General features: G+C 37.1%; 1 protein-coding gene across 6 annotated transcripts in view; it reads right to left on the bottom strand.

Annotated features, from left to right (window-relative positions):
- TFG (trafficking from ER to golgi regulator) overlaps nt 1-20,013 on the bottom strand; it is a 33,188-nt gene extending 13,175 nt beyond the window's left edge. For 4 of the 6 annotated variants that reach the window (XM_044251258.1, XM_044251260.1, XM_044251262.1 and 1 more), the window contains exons 1-5: nt 19,798-20,013; nt 15,784-16,010; nt 12,587-12,670; nt 5,772-5,918; nt 826-993 (exon numbers count right to left, since the gene is read on the bottom strand). In XM_044251258.1, coding sequence (XP_044107193.1) covers nt 826-993; nt 5,772-5,918; nt 12,587-12,670; nt 15,784-15,967 — 583 coding nt within the window. In that variant the 5' untranslated portion in view covers nt 15,968-16,010; nt 19,798-20,013. The remainder of the gene's footprint in view (nt 1-825; nt 994-5,771; nt 5,919-12,586; nt 12,671-15,783; nt 16,011-19,797) is intronic. The other 2 variants (XM_044251257.1, XM_044251259.1) reach the window with 1 other exon arrangement.
- Between the last annotated feature and the right edge of the window lie 1,338 nt (nt 20,014-21,351).

The raw sequence follows: 21,351 nt of genomic DNA, 5'->3' as shown, positions 1-21,351 counted from the left end.
AAAAAATAATCAGATATGCAAAGAAACAGGAAAACGTGACCCATACTCAGAGTAAAAAGACAGGCAAAAGAAAGTGTACTCCGAAAAGGCCAAGATACTGGATAAAGCAGACAAACACTGAGCAGCTATTATATTTTTTTTTAATTATAAATATTTTTAAAGAATTAAAAATGCAGGAGTTAAAGGGATACAGTCTTAATGCAAAGGTAAGGAATCTCAAAAAAAATAAACTATACAAAGATTCAAATGAAAATTACAGAGCTGTATGTGTAATCAGAATCTAAAGAGAGAGAAAGCAGAAAACATACTAAAGAAATTATAGCCAAAAATAAAAAGAAGCAATCATAGTATAGGTACTGTTTTAAGGTTAAAACCACTCAAATAAGAGCAGTTTCCACACAAAAGCACTTTAACCAAAATCTACATTTAAATTTAAATTTCTCTAGTTTCATATCCAAAGAGAGAAGACATGAAATACAATTTAAATCCTACAACAAATCTGAAATAAGATTATGAAATGGTTCAGATTTTTTTAAAAAATTATAAACTTTCTGAATTCCTCTTTTGATAAAATTTACCTACAACCAACAGTGGTTATTCTTTTAAGGATAGGGTTCTACCTTAAGAAAGCTTTCCAGGTGCTGGAAATCATCTAGATCTTGATCTTACTTGGTGTTTTATATAGGTATATACAAAAGTAGAAATTTATTGAACTGAACCTTTAAGATATATGCACATCACTGTAGCTATTATCCTATTACAGAAGGAAAGGAGATGGAAGGAAGGAGAGAGGGAATGAAGGATGGGAAGGAGGAACTAACTTACCTGAAACTTGATCATCTGTTAAGCCAAACGCTGACATGACATTTTTGTTGATTTCATCTTGGTTTTTTAAAGGATCAAAAGCTGACATACTTGCTGCCATAACCTGAGTAGACTGTTTTCCAGAAGAATCAGAAGCAGCAGGCTTTTCATCCCTACCATCCACAGTATCTATGAGAGGAATAAACAAAAATTTGTTTCCATTTTATCTATACTTAGGGAAGCCTAAAAAAAATACAAAATAGGGAAAAATATATGTGTATACAGTCCGAAATGTTCAAAAGTATCTCTGAATATAGCATAATTGTTCATTTTACTTTCCTCTTTATACTTGGATTTTTAAAATCAGAAAGAAGGATCAAAAAGATATTTTAAAAACCAGTTTTTTCAAAAAAATTTTTTCTCCTTCCCTAAGAATTATTAGGTGAGGAAAAAAAAAATACAAGCTCCATAACAGAGAAAAACATTTTGCCCCTTCTTTTGGAGCCCATGACCTACATATATCCTACAATCAGATATATACTGAACACTAATGCTTAAATTTGCAAAAGGATAAAGAAGCTTAAATGAAGTTATGAAATGAACTCTTATGTTTTATTTCTACTTGTCTATTTGTTCATTATTAATTACATGGAAACCTCAAGCCCATCAATACATTAAACACATCCTTTTAATTTGCTACATCTCCTTAAAATACTTTACAGTTGAAATGGTATGTCTGAGACTTGCTCAAAATAATAGGGGCGGAAATGTATGGGAGTCTAGATGACGGATACTATGAATTGATAATTACTGAAGTTGGGGGTGGGTTCTCAAGATTCATTAGAGTACTATGTCTACTTTTGCGTATCTTTCCATAATGAATTATTTTTTTTAAATAGAAAAATAATTTAAAAAAAAAGAAAGAAAAAGAAAAATAATTTAAACATGAGCATGATAAATTTAAAACCATGTTTTTCTTCTAAGGATACTAAAGTACTCAACATGCATCTGTACAACTACATTGTGAAAGGTAAGGGATTCAAGTAAACCCACAATATATAGATAGGAACCTGAAACCAAAAAGGTAACAAAAACTTTTTTAAAAAGGTATCAAAGAAGACAAGGGGTGTTAGAGAGTAGTAGGGAATTTGGGTAAATTGGAAGGGGAGGTGAACCATGAGAGACTATGGACTCTGAAAAACAGTCTGAGGGGTTTGAAGTGGCGGGGGGGTGGGAGGTTGGGGTACCAGGTGGTGGGTATTATAGAGGGCACAGCTTGCATGGAGCACTGGGTGTGGTGAAAAAATAATGAATACTGTTTTTCTGAAAATAAATAAATTGGGAAAAAAAATAAAATAAAATAAAAATAAAATAAAATAAGTAAACAAAGAGGAATATTGCTAACCATTTACTCAGTAATTATCAATTTTCTTCTGTTATCACACAAGTATGAACATCAGTTATTATCTCTATGATCAAGACAAAATTTATCTTGTTTGAAAAACTGTTAAGTACCAAGTAGAATATAAGCACACATGGGCTTGTAGCTCATATTCATTCCTATCATTTCGCTGGTTACACTAATATTTCTTCCACTGCTGGAAGAAAACTTCTAGTAAGTACTCCTTTAAAATAAGTTATTCATCTTCCTCACCAATTTTCTTCCTAATTCCTAATTCCAAGGCTACATGCCAAAAGCATATCACACCAATCTGTAAGCTATCCCCTCTCACACTACTTCCTTCCACTACCTGTGTACCCTTCCACTTACTACAAATTAAATCCATCAGGAAACACAATACTAGAGGCACACTAACCTACTAGTAGCTCCTACTAGCCCATCTGCTGCTATAGCTACTGCAATAGGTCAATCCAGTATCCAAGGCAGCCTACATCATGATCCTCAGAGAGGAAGCAAATACCCAAAAACCTGCAGAGGTAGACCACTGAAGAACATGGGAGGAAGACCATTGAAGAACCACATATTTCTGGGTAAGGGCAAGCCACATTGTTCTAAAGAATACTGACAACTGATTGGCAACAATGTTTTCTAGACCAGACTTGCAGTTTCTGGTGTAGGATTTTTCTGGTTTATTCAACACTATTTTCCTGATTGTTAAGTCAGGATATGTTCTAAAAGCTTAGAAGCTTCAAAGAAGGCAGTAGATGGTCAAAAGGTAAATGATCTTCCTAAGCACAGAAGAGCAAACAAAAAATAAATGACAACCATCTGTAAAATTAAAGCACAGAATGTATTACTCACTCATTAGATAACTACAACAGGATACCCTGACAAGAAAGGAGGCCAGACACAGAAACTGTATGTGGTATAATTTACAAAATGCTGAGAGGAAACCAGTTTTAACATCTTTTACATTAACATAGGTGAAAAGTTAATAATAAAACATATGAAAATAAAGGGTTAATAAAGAGAAGTAGTAAATATACTGGTAAGAAATATGTGAGAACAGAAAAGTTGCTTCACCAAACCTAAAAGCTTATAATTCTATCCCTTATAGCAGAACACAGGCTACTACAGGTAATTTCTGCACAGTACTGGCTACACTTGAATTTTCATCTAAGTTTCGTAACATTCTACAGATGCTTAAATCCCCTGAAATTATCCGCAAATGCTGTTGTGTCAGCAACTATGAATTCTTCTGACAAAATGGTCAAAAGTTTTCTTCAGATTCTTGACCTTTTTTTCTGGAGCTTTTTGTCAGGCCATTTGCTTTAATCTAAAATATAAAAAGTTTCATGATTAAAAAGGCCACATAGGTTTTATTATAGAATTCCAGCACATCTCCAATATGTTCTGAAATACAGAGGTGGAAGGAGAAATTACTAATCACTAAAAATTTATTGAGAATCTACTATTAGTAAAACTTCACATAGCTGGAGGGAGAGAGGAAGAATAAAATTATAGAAAATGCAGCTTTATTTACAATATACCTAAACTAAGAAAACTCCAAAATTTAAATGGAGCCAAAAATACAATCTCTAAGAATCTAATGGCTGCAAGTGATTATAAAATGCTACTTTCCCACAAAATCATCTTCTATTAAGCCCCTTATATACAGTCATCCAGACTCTATTTAAAAATCACTATTTCATAATATTTTAAGCATATAATTTAAATGCAGACACAAAATTTAAAAAAGACAAAAACACAGGAGATTTTTAAGTGCAGCATCTAAGAATATTAAAAATTGAAGAAAGCTTGGGACGCCTGGGTGGCTCAGTTAAGCATCTGCCTTCAGCTCAGGTCATGGGTTTGAGTCAGGAGCCTTGCTCGGTGGGGAGCCTGCTTCTCTCTCTGTCTGTCCCCCTCTGCTTGTGTGTGCACTCTCTCTCTGACAAATAAAATATTTTAGAAATGGGGGTGGGGGACACTCCTGGGTGGCTCAGTCATTAAGCGTCTGCCCTTAGCTCAGGTCATGATCCCAGGGTCCTGAGATTGAGCCCCGTGTCGGGCTCCCTGCTCAGCAAAGTCTGCTTCTCCCTCTCCCACTCCCCTCTACTTGTATTCCTTCTCTCCACTGTCTCTTTCTCTGTCAAATAAATAAATCTTTTTTAAAAAATAAATTAATTTAAAAAGTTGAAGAAAGCAGTTTTTTTTTTTTTAATCTACTTTCAAGTCCTAATACATAAACTCCAGTCTATACTGTTAAATATATTTGGTCCAAAAACATTGTCAGTTCCAAATTTGTCAATAAATCTTGCTTTAATATAAACAGTACATGTCTGTAAAATGGGGGAAAAAAAGTTTATCTTTGCATATGATTAGAAATTACATTTAAGATAAACTTTATAGGGGTACCTGGGTGGCTCAGTGGGTTAAGCCTCTGCCTTTGGCTCAGGTCATGATCTCAGGGTCTTGGGATCAAGCCCAGCATCGGGCTCTCTGCTCTGGCAGGGAGCCTGCTTCCCCCCTTCTCTCTGCCTACATGTGATCTCTGTCTGTTAAATAAACAAAATATTTAAAAAAAAAAAAAAAAAAAAGATAAACTTTACAATATACCATTTGAATGTAGTGATCTTAAATTATTTACTTAAAACTACTTCAAAAAAAAATAAATAAAACTACTTCATATGCCCCATAAACTCATGAAATGATTGCAATTCCTAAGATGCATTGATTATTACAACAGAAACAGTTCAAGAGTCAAAGGTGTTTGAAAACTGACCTATTCATAAACCCAGGGTTGTTGGTTTTTTTTTTTAAGATTTTTTATTTATTTGACAGAGATCATATGTAGGCAGAGAGGCAGTGGTGGGGGCAGGCTCCCTGCTGAGCAGAGATTCCCGATGTGGGGCTCGATCCCAGGACCCTAAGATGACCTGAGCCGAAGGCAGAGACTTAACCCACTGAGCCACCCAGGTGCCCTAAATCCAGGGGTTTAAGACTAGCTATAAGGAATCAACCAGATAGCACTTTAAAAATGGGATTCCTAGGCCCTGCCCTCTAGTAGGTCTATGATGAGATCCAAAAATTTGCAAAATAAAATCTCCTAACATAGAGGTAAGAATAAGAAAAGGTAACATCAGGGGTGCCAACCTACTCCTACTTAAAAAGTAAAAAAAAAAAAAAAAAAATCTGCAAACAAAATGTGAGTTTACAGAGAATAATGTTAGGCAGAAAAAGTCAAAGAAAGATAAATACCATATGATTTCACTCATACGTAGAATTTAAGAAAGAACACAAATGAGCAAAGGAAAAAAAAAAAAAAAGAAACAAAAATTTTAACTATAGAAAACTGATGGTTACCAAAGGGGAGATGGGTTAAACAGTTGTTGGAGATTAAGGAGTGTCCTTGTCATGATGAGCACTGGATGATGTATGGAATTGTTGAATCACTATATTGTACACCTGAAACTTATATAATACTATAAACTTTATTAGAATCAAAATAAGCCAATTTTTTTTTTAAAAGACAGAAGGAGAATAAAAGGGATTCACAGTCTACCATTTTCAGGAATACTGGTGGAAGGTCCAGGTTCTCCAGGTGGTTCCAAGCTATCCAACAAGCGATTCACTTTATTTCGCAGTTCTATCAGCTCTCGACGAAGATATTTTACTTGACTCGATTCAAGGGGTCTTGGTTGGCCATTAACTGGAACAAAAGCATTAATTTGCTTAAAATTGGGCAATGTTCTTAAAATAATCTATCAACACAATTAAAGCAATAAGGAAAAATAAATGTAATTTCTTTAAAAAGTAAAACAAAATCAAACAAGACACCTAATGATGTCATTTAAATGATAACTCTTTTTAAGGATTTATTATTGATAATTTACTTTTTGGAAAAAATAAATATTCACCAGTCTTTGTTGATGCACATCTATGGCCCATGATCATACTGGTTAAAAAAAAAGTTCTATTAGGATAAACTACAATAAACTAATTTAAGTTTTTAATGTATTTTTAGCAGAAATTATGTACCTTCAAAAGCTCATTTTTCTCCCACACTACACTTCTGTATTCTTGAAGTAATATTATAAACACCTAAACACCTTATTCTATACATATATGTTGAAAGATGCAACATGACTGATAGATCTGTCATCCCTCTTGCCTATTTTTGACCTAAAAAAAGGAAAAAAATAGCACCTAAAATAACTGACCTAAAAAGTAACCTATTTTTAAAAAAATGCAGACTTCATGAATCCAAATCACCAATGTCCTTCACAGTAGTTACTTCTAAAAGCAGTATATAAACCACAAAAAGTCAGAAATTATTTAATTATCATTGGTTTGGGGTTTTTTTTTAAAGATTTTATTTATTTATTTGATAGAAAGAGACACAGCGAGAGAGGGAACACAAGCAGGGGGTGTGGGAAAGGGAGAAGCAAGCTTCCTGCTGAGCAGGGAGCCCAATGCGGGGCTCGATCCCAGAACCCTGGGATCATGACCTGAGCCGAAGGCAGACGCTTAACCCACTGAGCCACCCAGGTGCCCCGGTTGTTTTTTCTTTTTTAAATGAAGGCAACATTACCTCAGTTGGTTGAAATGACTTTCAGCGGACTTAAAATTATTTTAAAAAGGAATAAAATAAAAGAAATCCTTCATCCAGGGGCACTTGGGTAACTCAGTGGGTAAAGCCTCTGTCTTTGGCCCAGGTCATGATCTTAGGGTCCTGGGATCGAGCCCCGCATCAGGCTCTCTGCTCATCGGGGAGATTGCTTCCCCCTTCTCTGCCTGCCTCTCTGCCTACTTATGATTTCTGTCAAATAAATAAATAAAATCTTTTTAAAAAGAAAAAAAGAAAAAGAAATCCTTTATCCAGCAACAAAGACAATCACCACTAAGTTTACTTTAAAAAAAAAAGGTAAGACAAGGCTCTGAGTGCAAGCTTCAAGACAGGAGTCCAAAATTAAACTTAACTAAAAGGCTTTATGCATTGCCAGTATACATATATACAAATTCCCAAGGCAACAAATTAAAAAAGGAAATCCATTTGAAAATAAAAGTTCCAGGATTCTTCGTTAGGTAAGTTGCAAACATCAAACCATCAATGTAAGTTTTCTGAAGACAACCCTATTTTATGTACTCTCTATATAATTATGAGGAAGTTCAATACAATCTCCTACCTACATCAATTACTTGTTTAGGGAACTACTGGGTTTTCTCTAATATCTAAAAGGGAGAAAAGCACTCTTGACAAGCAGGAACTGGCCTAGTCTTGTAAGACAGCCCTAAGTGCTGCCAGAAGCTGGCCTGGCGGGCACTCACAAGTACGCTGCGGTGTTCTCTTAGTGAACATGAACAATTTCAAAGAATACCAACAAGTCAGAAAAGATCACTCTGTGACTGTGATAGATGAAGACAAGAACAGAGCCACTGCATAATCACATGAGAACTCAGACAAAACAAGAGCAATGACCAAACCACAAAAATGACCAACATTCCCCTGGCTAAAGTGAGTGACTGCTGCTGTTTTACCAATTGAAGCTTAACCCTCAATTAATTCCTCCACCTTCCGCATAAGACTTAGTAAGATACCCAATCATAGGACCATCCCCACCTCCCAAGAACATACAATCTAGGGCAAGTTGCACTTCCTTGAACCTTATCCAAAATCATGTAACATAAACCCAAGCTATGATAAATCCTTTCCAAATACTTTTACTGAGACATCCCATTGTTCATGGTGTTCATTCTCCCTCACTGCAATTTGTAGTATGCCCCTTTTCATCCCTCATATTGTTTATTTGTGCCTTCTCTCTTTTTAACTTTAATCTTAAAAGAGGTTTGCTACTTTGTATCCTCTCAAAATTATTGGTCCTATCAATTCCCCAACTTCTAGCTCACTTCTGCTCTTTATTATTTCTTCCAACTTATTTGTCCTTCTTGTATTGAATGTTACAAATATCCCTTCAAGTTTACCTTTGCACACTCTAAAATAACTAATTACTTCTAATTCCAATAATAATTTCTTCTTTGACTTGTTACTTAAAAGCATATTTTTATCTTAAAAAGTCCCATAATTCGTGTTATTTTTGTCCCGTGATTTCTAATGAGGCCAAAGAATATAATCTCTAGAATATAATCAGAGAATAAATATCTCTTCTCTGGTATTTATTGAAATTTGTTGGAAAAACCACTACATGATCAACTTTTATAAATGCTCACATGTACTAAAAAAAAATTACACTCCCTGATTGCTAGATGCGTAAGACCAAGCCTGTATTTGATTTGTTCGAATTTTCTGTATCCTGACTAATTTGGACCCTTCCTGATCTACCGGTTTCTAAGAAAAGAGCATAAAAGCTCTCCCATGATTGTGAATTTATTTTTCCCTAGGGAAAAATCTAAGGCTATGCTGTGTTAGTGTTCAGAATTGTTATATATTCCCAGTGAATTGTACTTTTTATCATTGTAAGTGACTACTACTAATGAATTTTTCACTTAGAGTCCATTCTATTATTACCCACTAGCCTTGAGTTTGTCTAGTGTATTTTTTAGCCCTCTGCTTTCAAACTCTGCATAATATTTTACTGTGTTTTTTTAACTAAAATTCAATTAGCCAACATATAGTGCATCATTAGTTTCAGATGTAGTGTTCAGTAACTGATCAACTGCATATAATACCCAGGGTTCATATCACATGCCCTCTTTAATGTCAATCACCCAGTTATAATCAGCATGTAACTAAATTTTGTTTAACTTCAGGCAGAGTCTATCTTTTGGCATGCACATTTTGTCCATTTATATGTATTGTTAGTATTTCATGCTTTCTACTTATCAAGTTTTCTCCCTGCTTATTTTTCTCATCATCTACTGAACCAACCAGGTATTCTTTCCTCCTTTTCCTCCTACTGGTTATTTCTAGTCTTTCTTGAATCACTCTTACATTTCAGACATGTATACTTCAATTTTTAAAAATCTAATTAGTATCTACTTCCCAAACAATTTTAAAATATTTTAATTCCTACCATCCCCTCCTGTCTTGCATATAATCAGCATTTTTGTCCCATCTTGTTTTTATATTCCTAAAACTATTAATTTTCTTTTTATAATCAGTGCTCATTTAAATTTATGTATTAATGAGTTTATGTGCTCACACTATCTTGCATGTTTCACCATTCTTCTGGACTCAGTTTCCCTCTTGCTGAAGAACTATTTTAAAAAATTCTTTTAACAGGGCCCACGAGTAGCAAATTCTCAGCATTTATTTAAGATTTTTATTTTTATTTTTTTGAGAGAGAGCACATGAGTATGGGGGGAGGGAAGGGAGAGAGAGAATCTTAAGCAGACTCTACACCCAGTAAAGAGCCCAATGCAAGGCTGGATCTCCTGACCTGAGCCAAAATCAAGTCAGTCGTTTAACCAACTCAGCCACCCAGGAGCCCAGAAAATGTTTTTATCTTCCCTTATTCCTCAAGCTTACCAGACTATAGACATCTACTTTTCCAGTTCTTTATTTTTCTTAGCAGTCTGAAAATTGTTACTTTACAGTCTCTAGCTCCAATTATTACTATGAAGATGTCTACCAACAGTCTAATTGCTTGGTAGGTGATCAGTCTTATTCTCTCAGGCTACTTTTTAAGATCTTTTTGCCTAACATACTGCCCAGTTTTGTGATAGTATGTCCAGTGGAGTTTTATTTTTACTTATCCTGCTCAGGACTCACTGTGCCTCCTGAATCTGATAGTTTACTTCTTTTATATAGTTCTAAAAATTTCTTTAGCCATTACCTCCTGAAATATTTCCACTCCCCATTTCTCCTTCTTTAAAGTCTTAATGCGAAAAGGCTGGACTTTCTCATTCTCAAATTCTCTCATATTCTTCATCTCTGTTTTTGTGCTTGATTCTGTAACTTTTTTCGACTACCTTCCAGTTCACTAATTCTCTCTTCAACTGTGACTAATCTCTGTTGTTCTACCTCCCCACTTTGTATTTAATTTTAATGATTATTTTTTTCATTTCCAAAAGTTACCTTGATTTGTTTTTAAAATCTGTTTATTGGGGCGCCTGGGTGGCTCAGTGGGTTAAAGACTCTGCCTTCGGCTCAGGTCATGATCTCAGGGTCCTGGGATCAAGCCCCACATTGGGCTCTCTGCTCAGCAGGGAGCCTGCTTCCTCCTCTCTCTCTGACTGCCTCTCTGCCTACTTGTCAAATAAATCTCTCGCTGTCAAATAAATAAATAAATAATCTTTAAAAAATATAAATAATAATCTTTAAAAAAAATAAAATGTTTATTCCTTTTACATAGTGCCTTGTTCTTACACTTCTTTTTTCTTTTACATCTCAACTTTTAGTCCATATTTTATATATGAACATTTCTATTAACTAAATTTCTTAGTCTCCTCCTACTACTAGCTGTGGCCATTGTTTCTTGCTTACATGGACTGTTTCACATGTCTTACTTGAACTCTTGTATTTATCAACAGGATCCTGTCTAGAAGCCTGTGACTTGGATTGAGAACATACTCCTTTTAAGAGACTTCTGCCTTTGCTTCTTACTGTTTTTGTTTTGGTTTTGTTTTTGGTTTTGTTTTTTTTAATGGTAGTATATGGGCTTGCAAGTTCTCAAAACTATGCAGATAGTTTAAACTTAAACCCAGGACCTAGGGAACACAGTTAGAAATCCTTAAGGGATACTTCACAAACCCAACAGCGCTAGGGTACGAGAGTTTCTGGTATCAATTCCTTGACATTTCCTGTATCAATGAGGAGGTATTTTTCTTTTACAACTTTTAGAGTATAGTTCACTGAGGGTCTAGGACCCAAGGTCTCTACCATGTAAACACCAAATCATTAGTCCTTAGATTATGCAGAATAAAACCTTGACCATCACGACCAAAAGTGCACCAAGTCTCAGCTCTTGGGTCCTTCTCGTCCTGGTTTTTAATTCCATCTATCTTTTGGCCCCTCGACATTTCTCTTAACTCTCTCAATCAAGTCAAGTATACACTTCAAAAAACACATTTGTAATAGTTGATCTAGCATGTCCTCAGTATTTCTGGAAGGAAGGTTTTCAGTTTATCAAACCTTCCTGATAGCCAGGCAACAGTGGGTAACTACCTCAGACCCAATATTGTAAAATGATACCTTTTATCTAAAAAAATTTTTTACGCAGTTTTAATTTTTTTATTAGCATTTTAAAATCTGAATCACATTCAGCCTTCCTAGATGGAGATGAAATAAATACAAATTAAACCAACTGGCCAACATCATGTTCCATGGAACTATAAGGTTCAGTGCCATGTAACTTTTCAAAAATTTAAACAAAACATCCAGGAAAAAAGCCTCGATTTTATTTTTCACATAATCATACTACCACTTTAACTCTGTAATCATTTCAATATTTTATCCCCTTAAGAGTTACCCTCAGGGGCACCTGGGTTGCTCAGTGTGTTAAAGCCTCTGCCTTCGGCTCGGGTCATGATCCCAGGGTCCTGGGATCGAGCCCCACATCAGGCTCTCTGCTCGGCAGGGAGCCTGCTCCCTCCTCTCTCTCTCTTTGCCTGCCTCTCTGCCTACTTGTGATCTCTGTCTGTCAAATAAATAAATAAAATCTTTAAAAAAAAAGTTACACCTCACAAATTTGTTAATGTCAATAAGAAAACAAAATATTAAGATTATAATTAATCTTATATTCATTTTTATCAAAACTACTTATAATTTACTCTTTAAGTACTCCTGAAAAAATACTGTGTACAGTATGAGCCCTATATGTTAAGTCCTGAGAAGTAAAAACATGTTATAAAAGGTAATTATCTATACTAAGAACTTAATAATAAAATGAATAAACTTAATAAAACTAAAACTTAATAAATATAGTTTTAACCCTGTATTATTTTCAAACCTGTAAATACTTCTATAAGTGGCATCCGCTGCTACATATGGTACTGAGCCGATGGGAGAATTTAAACATACCTACTTTCTATTACTCTTCAAATCTTCTATTAATCGTCAAATATATAGTTAGGCCTAATAATTCAAAATTTCAGATATAACTGAAAAAGTTATCACTTAATTCTGAGTCTTTAAAAGGAGTAAATCTGGGTGCTTGCATGTCTCAGCCAGTTAAGTGTCTGCCTTCAGCTCAAGTAATGATCCCTGAGTCCAGAGTATCCTCTATCAGGATCCCTACTCATTGCGGAGTCTGCTTCTCCCAATCCTCTGGCCCTCCCAACCACTTGTGCTATCTCTCTCTCTCTCTCAAATAAATAAAGTCTTTTAAAAAAATAAAAACAAAAGGAGAAAAGCTAAAAAGACTTCAATAAAAATACAATGGACAATACAGTAAATTTATTAGAAGGTTTACCACTTACCAAATAATGTCAGTTTCAGTATTCTACTACATTGAATTGCAAAAGAAAGGTCAGAACTATCAAAAATTGTTATAAGATCTCCATCTGGAATTTAAAAAAAGTTTCAGATTTGTGTCAGTATAAACCAAGGTATACATTAAATTAGAATCTAAATGAAGATTACAGAGCATAATTAGAATCTACCATAAAAACTTTAAATAAACACTAAATGATCTAGGTAAGATGCACTTGTTCAAAAGAATACCATATCAATTTTGCTTATTACTTTTATAGCAAAGTTATTTATCATATCCCCATAAGAAGAGCCAAAACATAAAGATTAATATATTAAGTCATCTTTTACAAGTCACCAGGATATTCATGATAGCAAAATAACAGATTACTGGTGTAGACTAAAATCTTTGTTCCAAAGAATTTAAATATATTTACCAAAAGTTAAAGAAATACAGATTCTTAAGGTTCAAATTTTAATCCTAAGTACAAGAAAACACCACTAATATAAAGGGAGGGGAAGCTATTATAATAGTAACTAAAAGGATCACTGACCATTTTGATACTAAGATGAAAACTATGAACTCTCCCTAGAAAAAAATATTCATGTTATACACAAGATTCTGTAATCTCCTAGATCTCAACGGGCGCCTGGGTGGCTCCGTTGGTTAAGTAACTGCCTTCAGCTCAGGTCATGATCCTGGAGTCTGGGATTGAGTCCCACATTGGGCTCCCTGCTCAGCAGGGATTCTGCTTCTCCCTCTCATGCGCGCTTGCTCTCTCTCTCTCTCTCTCAAGGAAATAAATAAAATCTTTAAAAAAAAAAAAGAGTATTATAATCAGCTGCCTGTCTCAAAAGATTTCAAAGGGCCTGGAGGAAAATGTTCTCTAGAGAGAACAAGAACAGAAAAGCAGCCACAGGCAAGGAGCTAATCAGAGTCCTGTGCCAGGTGTCTTCACAGACATAGGTAAGTTGGGGGCTTGAGGATGTCAGTTCTGTCCTGGGAGGCTGCTCCAAGGATGCTCTGCTACACCAATTTTAACACTGATTACAGATTTATTTTAAACAAAAGTGGCAACAAATGGCGTAACTGAGAATTTTATCATTGTTTTTAGATCTTTATAACCAGACCCATTTCTTATAACGTATCTCATGTTCAACTTCAGGGATTCTAAACATATTTTTAATAAAGTATATATATAAAAGGAAACCTTCTCTAACTATCTTATTTTCTGAAACTCACAACAGAAATAGAATATACATGATAGCAAAAACTTTACCTAAGCCAGTCCTCCACCCTAGTACCCAAGAGTTTCTGGAATACAAATTTGTACAATTTAAAACACTTAGAAACACCCTGAAAAAGAAATTCAATGTGGTAACTGGATGTGGAGAATATTCTTTCAACAATGAGGATACTCTAAGCAAGGGGTCCACAAATTGAGACCGATGGTCAAAATTCTTCTTTATAGGACTGTGAACTAAGCATGGTTTTTACATTTTTTAAAAGGTTTTAAATAGGTGAAATACTGGCCTTAAATGACCACAATGCTAAGATTTTATCTGATTTTTTAAAGAAAAGTTTGGCAACCCCTGCCCTAAACAAAAATAAGGGAGTTAAGAGAAAGCCAGATAAATAATGAAGTCAGTTTAAGTTATACCAAGTATGAAGTAAATTAAGGCACACATTTTCAAGTTAGAAATGAAAATCAATGTATTGTTAATAGATGAGATTATACTAGGGAAGAAAACAGGAAGAAATTGTCTCCTTTACTGTCCTTTAAAACAGATAACTCTCAAAATTAGGTTTGGGTAATATTAGATCATACTTTATAAAAAAAAAGAATTACACCTGTAGTTAAATGGCCAACTTAGCTGATCATCAGTGATTTATACTCTCCTTCCACAGTGTAGGTTGTTGGAAAGTAGGCCAACCAGGGACATACCCCTAGCCACTGAGATCTCAGCAGAGCCACATGACTGGGGTCTGGCCAATGTGATGTGAGGAGAAATGACATACATTACCTTAAGGCCTAGAGACTAAAATCCCCCCACCTAATCCCCTACACTCTGTCTTCCTCCATCTGCCTGCTGGATGTTAATGCTCAAGGTGAACTTATAAGCCATGTGTTGAACACAACAGAGTTTCTGTCAATCTGGGTCTCTAAATGATTCACTGAGTGTTAAACCACTGAAATTTTGAGATTTCTCTTATCATCAGCTGGCATTACTTTAAGCCAGCACACAGAGACACAGAAAAGCAGTTGTCAGTGATAAGAAAATTAGGACAGCAGTGGCAGAGATGTTTAGGAATATGAGTATTTTTAAAAAGATGGTATAGGTGGGCGCCTAGGTGGCTCAGTGGGTTAAGCGTCTGCCTTTGGCTCAGGTCATGATCTCAGGGTCCTGGGATGGAGCCCCGCATCAGGCTCTCTGCTCAGCAGGGAGCCTGCTTCCCCCCTCCCCACCGCGGCTGCCTGCCTCTCTCCTTGCTCTCTCTGTCAAATAAATAAATAAAAATCTTTAAAGGAAAAAAAAAAAAAGATGGTATAGGTAGCAATGCCAAGTACTGAAAACAAGGGGAAACAGACTGAAATTAAATTCAATGGTAAGAAAGAAGTCAGTAACCACCTAAACACCATTTTTCAGCAAAGATGTTTACAAAGAAGACAGGTATAAAAAAATGAAATAAAGATCTGTTGTGTTTGATGCAACATCAGTCATGTAAAACCCACTGCTGTACAAACTGTTTTGTGGTCAAATGAATCTAGGACACTGCATACTATAAACTGACAATGTACACCAGCATATTACACATTCTAAAGGTTGCTGCAGTAAAGAAACACATTTCTGTTTCAACCAGCTTTCTCACTTAGTTGGCCACGAAAGTCTTTTTCATTCAGTACCTACTGATGAGTGAAAGTGTGGTTTTAAAAGCAAAAAAGGAAGCCAGAATTGCATGAGCAAAAGAGAAAATAAAATGCTTGTAAAAATATACATGAAAGTTCTATCACTTAAAGCCCCATTTCTAATAATAAATCATATAGCTATTTAACTTATTAAAGAATTATAATTAATTACGTGAACATCCAATTAAATTAAGTGGGTACTCAATTACTACAGAAGGGAACAAAATTTTTATTGAGATAGTTCAACAAAAGATAGGCAAAAAAATCATAAGTAATACGCAGACTTTTAATCTTACCTTCATCTTTATACTTTATTGTAACTTCATCATTACTCAAGAGTTTTCCTCTGAAAACTCGCTGCATCATTAGCACTAATTCATCATAAGTAATATCTTCATTATGAATGGGAATTCGTCGAATATCTTCCCCAAGTTGAGCTTTGATGATTAGCTTCCCACTTAGGTCCAACTGTCCATTCATGATGGACTCCAGGATGTTGTAGGTATACAATTCTAGGGAAAGACTGATAAAATGGTTTTGATGATTAAACAGCTATAAAAACTTATCTTAAAAAGTTGAAAAGGAAATCTACTATTAGAATCTTTTAAGAAACTCTGGCCTTCAAAAGAGGTTTACTGTTCCAGTATTACCAGGTTAAAACGGTCTGGAGATAAGTTTATTTTGTGCCTAAAAACAATTTTTAGCATTCACCCACATACCTGCTTATCTCACATTACCATTTAGATTTCTAACTTAAGATATCTAAAAACAAATTCCTGATCTTCCCCCCAAAATCTGCTTCTCCTGTAATATTCTCTATCTCAGTAACAATTTCTTCCTTCTAGCTGTTCACGATTTTTTTTCAAAAAGTCCATGAAATACCCAAAAATATGGTTGCCACCACTTCTTAAATCTCTACATTCCAATCCCTTCAGTATCTCTACCGCTACCAACTTGATCCAAGCCACTATCATTTCTTGCATGCATTACTGCAAAAGACTCCTATGTGGTCTGCCTGCTTTTTACCTTTGCCTACTTTTAATCTATCCTCAACATCAGAGTAATCCTGTTAAATAAAATCTAACATACCTCTGCTTAAAATCTCCCAATAGAGTCACAGCTCACTTCTAGTAAAGGACAGGTCTACAAGGTCATGATCTGGCCTTTGGCCCCTAGCCAAGTATTTAACCTCATTTCCTAATTTTCTCCCTGATTTCATTGCTGCACCCATATTTTAAGTAAATCCTCAATGTAAGGCTTTGCACTTGCTGTTCCCTTTGTCATAAGTCTTTTTCACAATTCCCATATGATTCAGATCTCTGATCAAATGGTCACTTCTTAGAGATTTGTCCTGACTACCTAAAGCTAAACTAAAATGGATCTTCTTTCACTTTCTTACCCTGCTACAATTTTCTTCAAATCACTTATCACCACCAGGCATTATGAATTTATTAACTTTGCATTGTCTTTCCTACTAAAAAATAAAGAAGTAAATGGTTTTGTTCATTGGATTCCTGAGTCTAGAACAGTGCCTAGTAATGGTTCTCATTGAATTTTGTTACATGAAGGACAAATAAATACTGGCTTCCACACTATTAACCTATAACTAAACGATAACCCTGAAAAGCATGTGTGAACACTAAAACAGAGTCTCAAATTTTTCTCTCTAAAGTAAAAAAGACCACTAGTATTTTTTCTAGTTTTCCTATTTGGGGAACTTAAGGAGAAAAGGCAAATGAGTGACATCCTCCAGAACTTTCTAATAAGACCGTGCACTATTGTCTCTTAATATTCTGTAACTCACCCCTCCCCAAACCTTAGTGGTATGTATGATTAGATTCCCTATTTATGTCCTTCCAAGTATTCCTTAAATGAATGTCTCTAGTCCTCCTTGCCATATTCTGAAGAGATTATATTTATTAATAATATTTTTCTTTCCTTTTTATCTTATAAATACTCTTTTTCCATAATGCACTGACCCACGAATCACATACTGACAGCCTGGAAATAAACTTCCCAATTGTTGTAACAGATTTTAAAAATTCTGCCATTTAGTGAGGACCCAAAGTCAGACTTGAAGGCCTATATCCTCAGACTCACTTTTTCAGCAGGATGAAGTCCTAACGTTATTTAGCCTAACGTTAAATACTCTTCACGATTTGTCCTTCCCCTTGTTTTTTTCTTACTCTTCCCATATGTATATATATATATATATATATTTGTACTGTCCTATTTTAGAGCTTATATTAATAATATATTTTAAAATGAGGCGTTAAATACTGAATCTAACACTCTTAGGTCAGTTCAGAACAGAGTGGATTGTGTTCCTACATATGGATGTTAAGCTTGTCTTAATGTAAAACAGAATAATTTATCTGCCAATGCTCGCAATGGATTTCTCATAAACACTGTGATTAATTGAAAGAACCTCTACACCTGTTAGCCAAACTACCCTCTTCATTCAGGAAACATTTACTTAATACCTACTATGTGCTAAGCTCTAAGTATAATCTCTTCAATAAAATGGTAGACTCCCACCTTGTTTACCTTACAGTCTGAAAGAAATAAAGAACTTCAGTAAATCAAAGTTATGTTACATATCCTATCCATAGGATATGTAAACCAGGAATAACATAGCTAAGGACCACAGCTTAGCTTCAGCAAGGTATCATTATCTACTCTTAAAAGCACCTAGAATAGTGCCTGACATATAGCAGGTATTAAAAGACTTGTTTTTGTTGCCCAAACCAAAGATGAATGAGAAATAATAAAGTTCTGATAAGGGATAGGGAGAAGAAAAGTTATACTGTTAGGGTCAGTTCCTAAGGCAGCCCTTCACACACTGTACCTCTTTTATGTAACTAGAAGTGACTCCCCCAACAAACATACTAATTAAAAGAACTTTCAACATCTGATGTAATGAATAGTACATCCTTTTGATGGTGGGAGGGTTGTTCAATGCAATTCCAATGGATCTGACAACATTAGTCTGTTTTACTTTATATTTGCCACATTTGCCTGCAAATTCATTTATTCCTTGGTGCTTCCCATGCACTGCAAACTCCTTGTGGCCAGGAACGAGGGCTTCTTTCATAAGCCAGTTTGTGCAGCCATCTCCTCAAGACATGCATATCATCATCACAAAACTAAGGACATCAAAAAATCTTTCCTTTCTGGGAACATCCCATTCTCAATTTTCTTATGTAACAGAATTCAGGTCCCCTTTTTCTCTAACTCCAGTCACCAGGTAGAGACTGGTATGAACAACTAGCTGCCAGGACTGCTGGTGAGATCCTTACAGCATTTTCTTCTCCCATCTTGTCCATACCCGGCTCCCTCTGAAGTCCAGAAATGACACAGCCACTAATTTACCAAACCCTCCAACAGGAACCCTGTTTTTAGCACTTGGGAATAAAATGACCTGACCAAAGGGACATAAAAATCCTGCCTCTTGAACCAGAATCCAAGATCAGTGGCCAAACCTCCAGTTCCACTTTCCCTGTGGGTAGAATCCGGCTCGAATTCAGAGGGGCCTGCTTAGGCACCTCCACAGCGTAGCAATTTTAAGATATTCAAGCAAAATCAACCCTTGACTGTTCCAAAGAATCCGAGGAGCCACAAATCCTGCCTGACCACTAAGACAATAAAGATTTCTACAAGCCCGGTGACCTTAGGCAAGTACCTCTCCAAGCCTCACTTTCATCATACGCAAAGTAAGAATATCTAAATTTAAAGAATCTTTGTGATGATTATCATGCATCTAAAATACTTAGCACAGTTAGTAGTAAACTTAAAAGTTCGCTATCATCATCACTATAAAACTGGGTTGGGCCTCCAGCTGGCGCTTGATTAAGCCCTGACACAGCTAAGGAACAAGGTTCCTCTCGGGTGACCCCAATAAACTTATTCCAACAGGCGCTATTCTTCAACCTCCTCTGGGGGGTTAAGTGCTCGACCGCCCCAGGCCTCACAAAGTACCTCCCCTCTCCTCTCCATCTGGCAGTCCAACCCCATGGAACCAGGCGGACTCGGAGAGAGAGCACTTGCTGGCCCAAACAATCCCTAGAGACCCCCGAGGCCCGCCTCCCTGCCACCGTGGCCAGCGGGATTCCCATCCCCTCCCCCTCCACAGCTTCCCCTCCCCCCACCCGACGCCCCTCCCGGGCCCCAGACCCTTCCCACGGCCCCCTCCGCACGCCCCCCCCCCCGCCCGGTACCCGCCGGTTCGAGCGAGGCCCTGCCTGCGCTTCCTCGTCTCCCGGCCAGCCTTGTCGGGAGAGCGGCCGCACCCCCGTCCCCAGCAGCCATACCCGCTTGCCGAGGCTGCCGCGGCCGCCTCCCCGCGGATCTCCTCTGACCCGACCGGTGCGAGGCCGACGCCCGGCTCTGGGGCGTCGTGGAGAGGCTGCGGTCACGGCCCACTCCGGTGCCCTCCGCCGGCGCCGCCGCACCTCGCTAACAGGCTCGCGCGGGCCCCGGCCAATCGCACGGACGCACCAAGCCTAGCGAGATCTCGGGCCCAGTACGTGGCAGGTGGGGGAAGAAGAGGGGCGGGAACAAGAAAGAAAAAAAACTGTCCTTTCGCTCCGCCTCTCAGCGAGAGGCCAACCTATAACGCATGCGCAGCGGCAGAGGCACGGGTGGGGGCTGACTGTTCTAGGGCCTGCGTGGGCCGGAGTCTCTGCTTTCTCACTGGATGACGGAGTATGGCAGTGGTTGCCGAACGGAAGCACGCATGCGCAAGGCGTGACCAGGCACTTCCGGTTTTCCTGAAAGCTTGAGTTTCCCGTGTGTCGCTCGTGGGTGGGGCGTGGCTTGCTGCTCTGGACTCTGAGAGCCCGTCGGAAGTGGGCATTTGTCCAAGTTTGGGATTTTTTTTTTTTGCGACCACTGTAATTCTCCTAGTTCTGTCTCGAAAAAAAACAATCTTTTATCCCCGGCTTCTTTCCACAAACTCATTCATTCATTATTCGGCGCCTACGCTTCAAGTACTGTGCCGGGAATAGGGATGAATCAGTTTGTGAACAAGGAGTTTCTAATAGCGTTTACCAGACAGAACAAACCTGCGAGTGTGTAAAAGGAAAGAACTGGAAAATTAAGGCTACTAAGAATTCCGGAAGCCTTTTTGGGCGATAAGGCGGCGTTGCCCTATATACTCTCCTTCTCTCTTACCTAAAGCATTTGTTTTAAATACGCGTTTTTGTGTAAAGTGCTCTGGTTCAGACTTTTTTTTGCGGAGGGAAGTGTTGAAATATAGGGATGAGGGAGTGCTCTTTTAAAAGTTGCAAGCAACTTTTGCCTTACTTGACGGAGATTAAGCAAGGCAAATCGAACTCACGTGGTCCCCAGCTGTTCACCAGATATTCCTGAAGGACATGGTGTAAGGTGAATTCAGGGTGGAAGTTATATTCCTTTAGTACTATAAAGAGTATGATCTTTTTGCAGGTAGAAGTCTGAAAAATTCCGTTTGAAAGTGAAATATGTGACTTTAGAATGCTTTTTGCCTCTGAATTGTATTTTCCTACCCTGCGTGAATTGCTCTTTGAGCAATTGCTTGCAGAGATTGAGGAGCAGAGGAATAAAGGAATGAAAAACGTTCCTGACTTTCCCAAAGGCTGTTCTTCATTACTTGTTATTTAGAACTGAGTAATCCAGATTTGGGGAAATGCACAGCTGTTCAGTAATAATATTTTTTTAAAGATTTGATTTATTTATTTGACAGAGAGAGAGATCACAAGTAAGCAGAGCAGCAGGCAGAGAGAGGGAGAAGCAAGCTTTCCACTGAGCAGAGAGCCGTATGCGGGGCTCCATTCCAGGACTAAGATCATGATCTGAGAGGAAGGCGGAGTCTTAAGCCACTGAGC

The sequence above is a fragment of the Neovison vison genome, chromosome 6 (assembly GCF_020171115.1).
Source record: "Neovison vison isolate M4711 chromosome 6, ASM_NN_V1, whole genome shotgun sequence".
NCBI classification, from domain to species: Eukaryota; Metazoa; Chordata; class Mammalia; order Carnivora; family Mustelidae; genus Neogale; species Neogale vison.
This window is presented reverse-complemented; position numbering and strand designations above follow the sequence as displayed.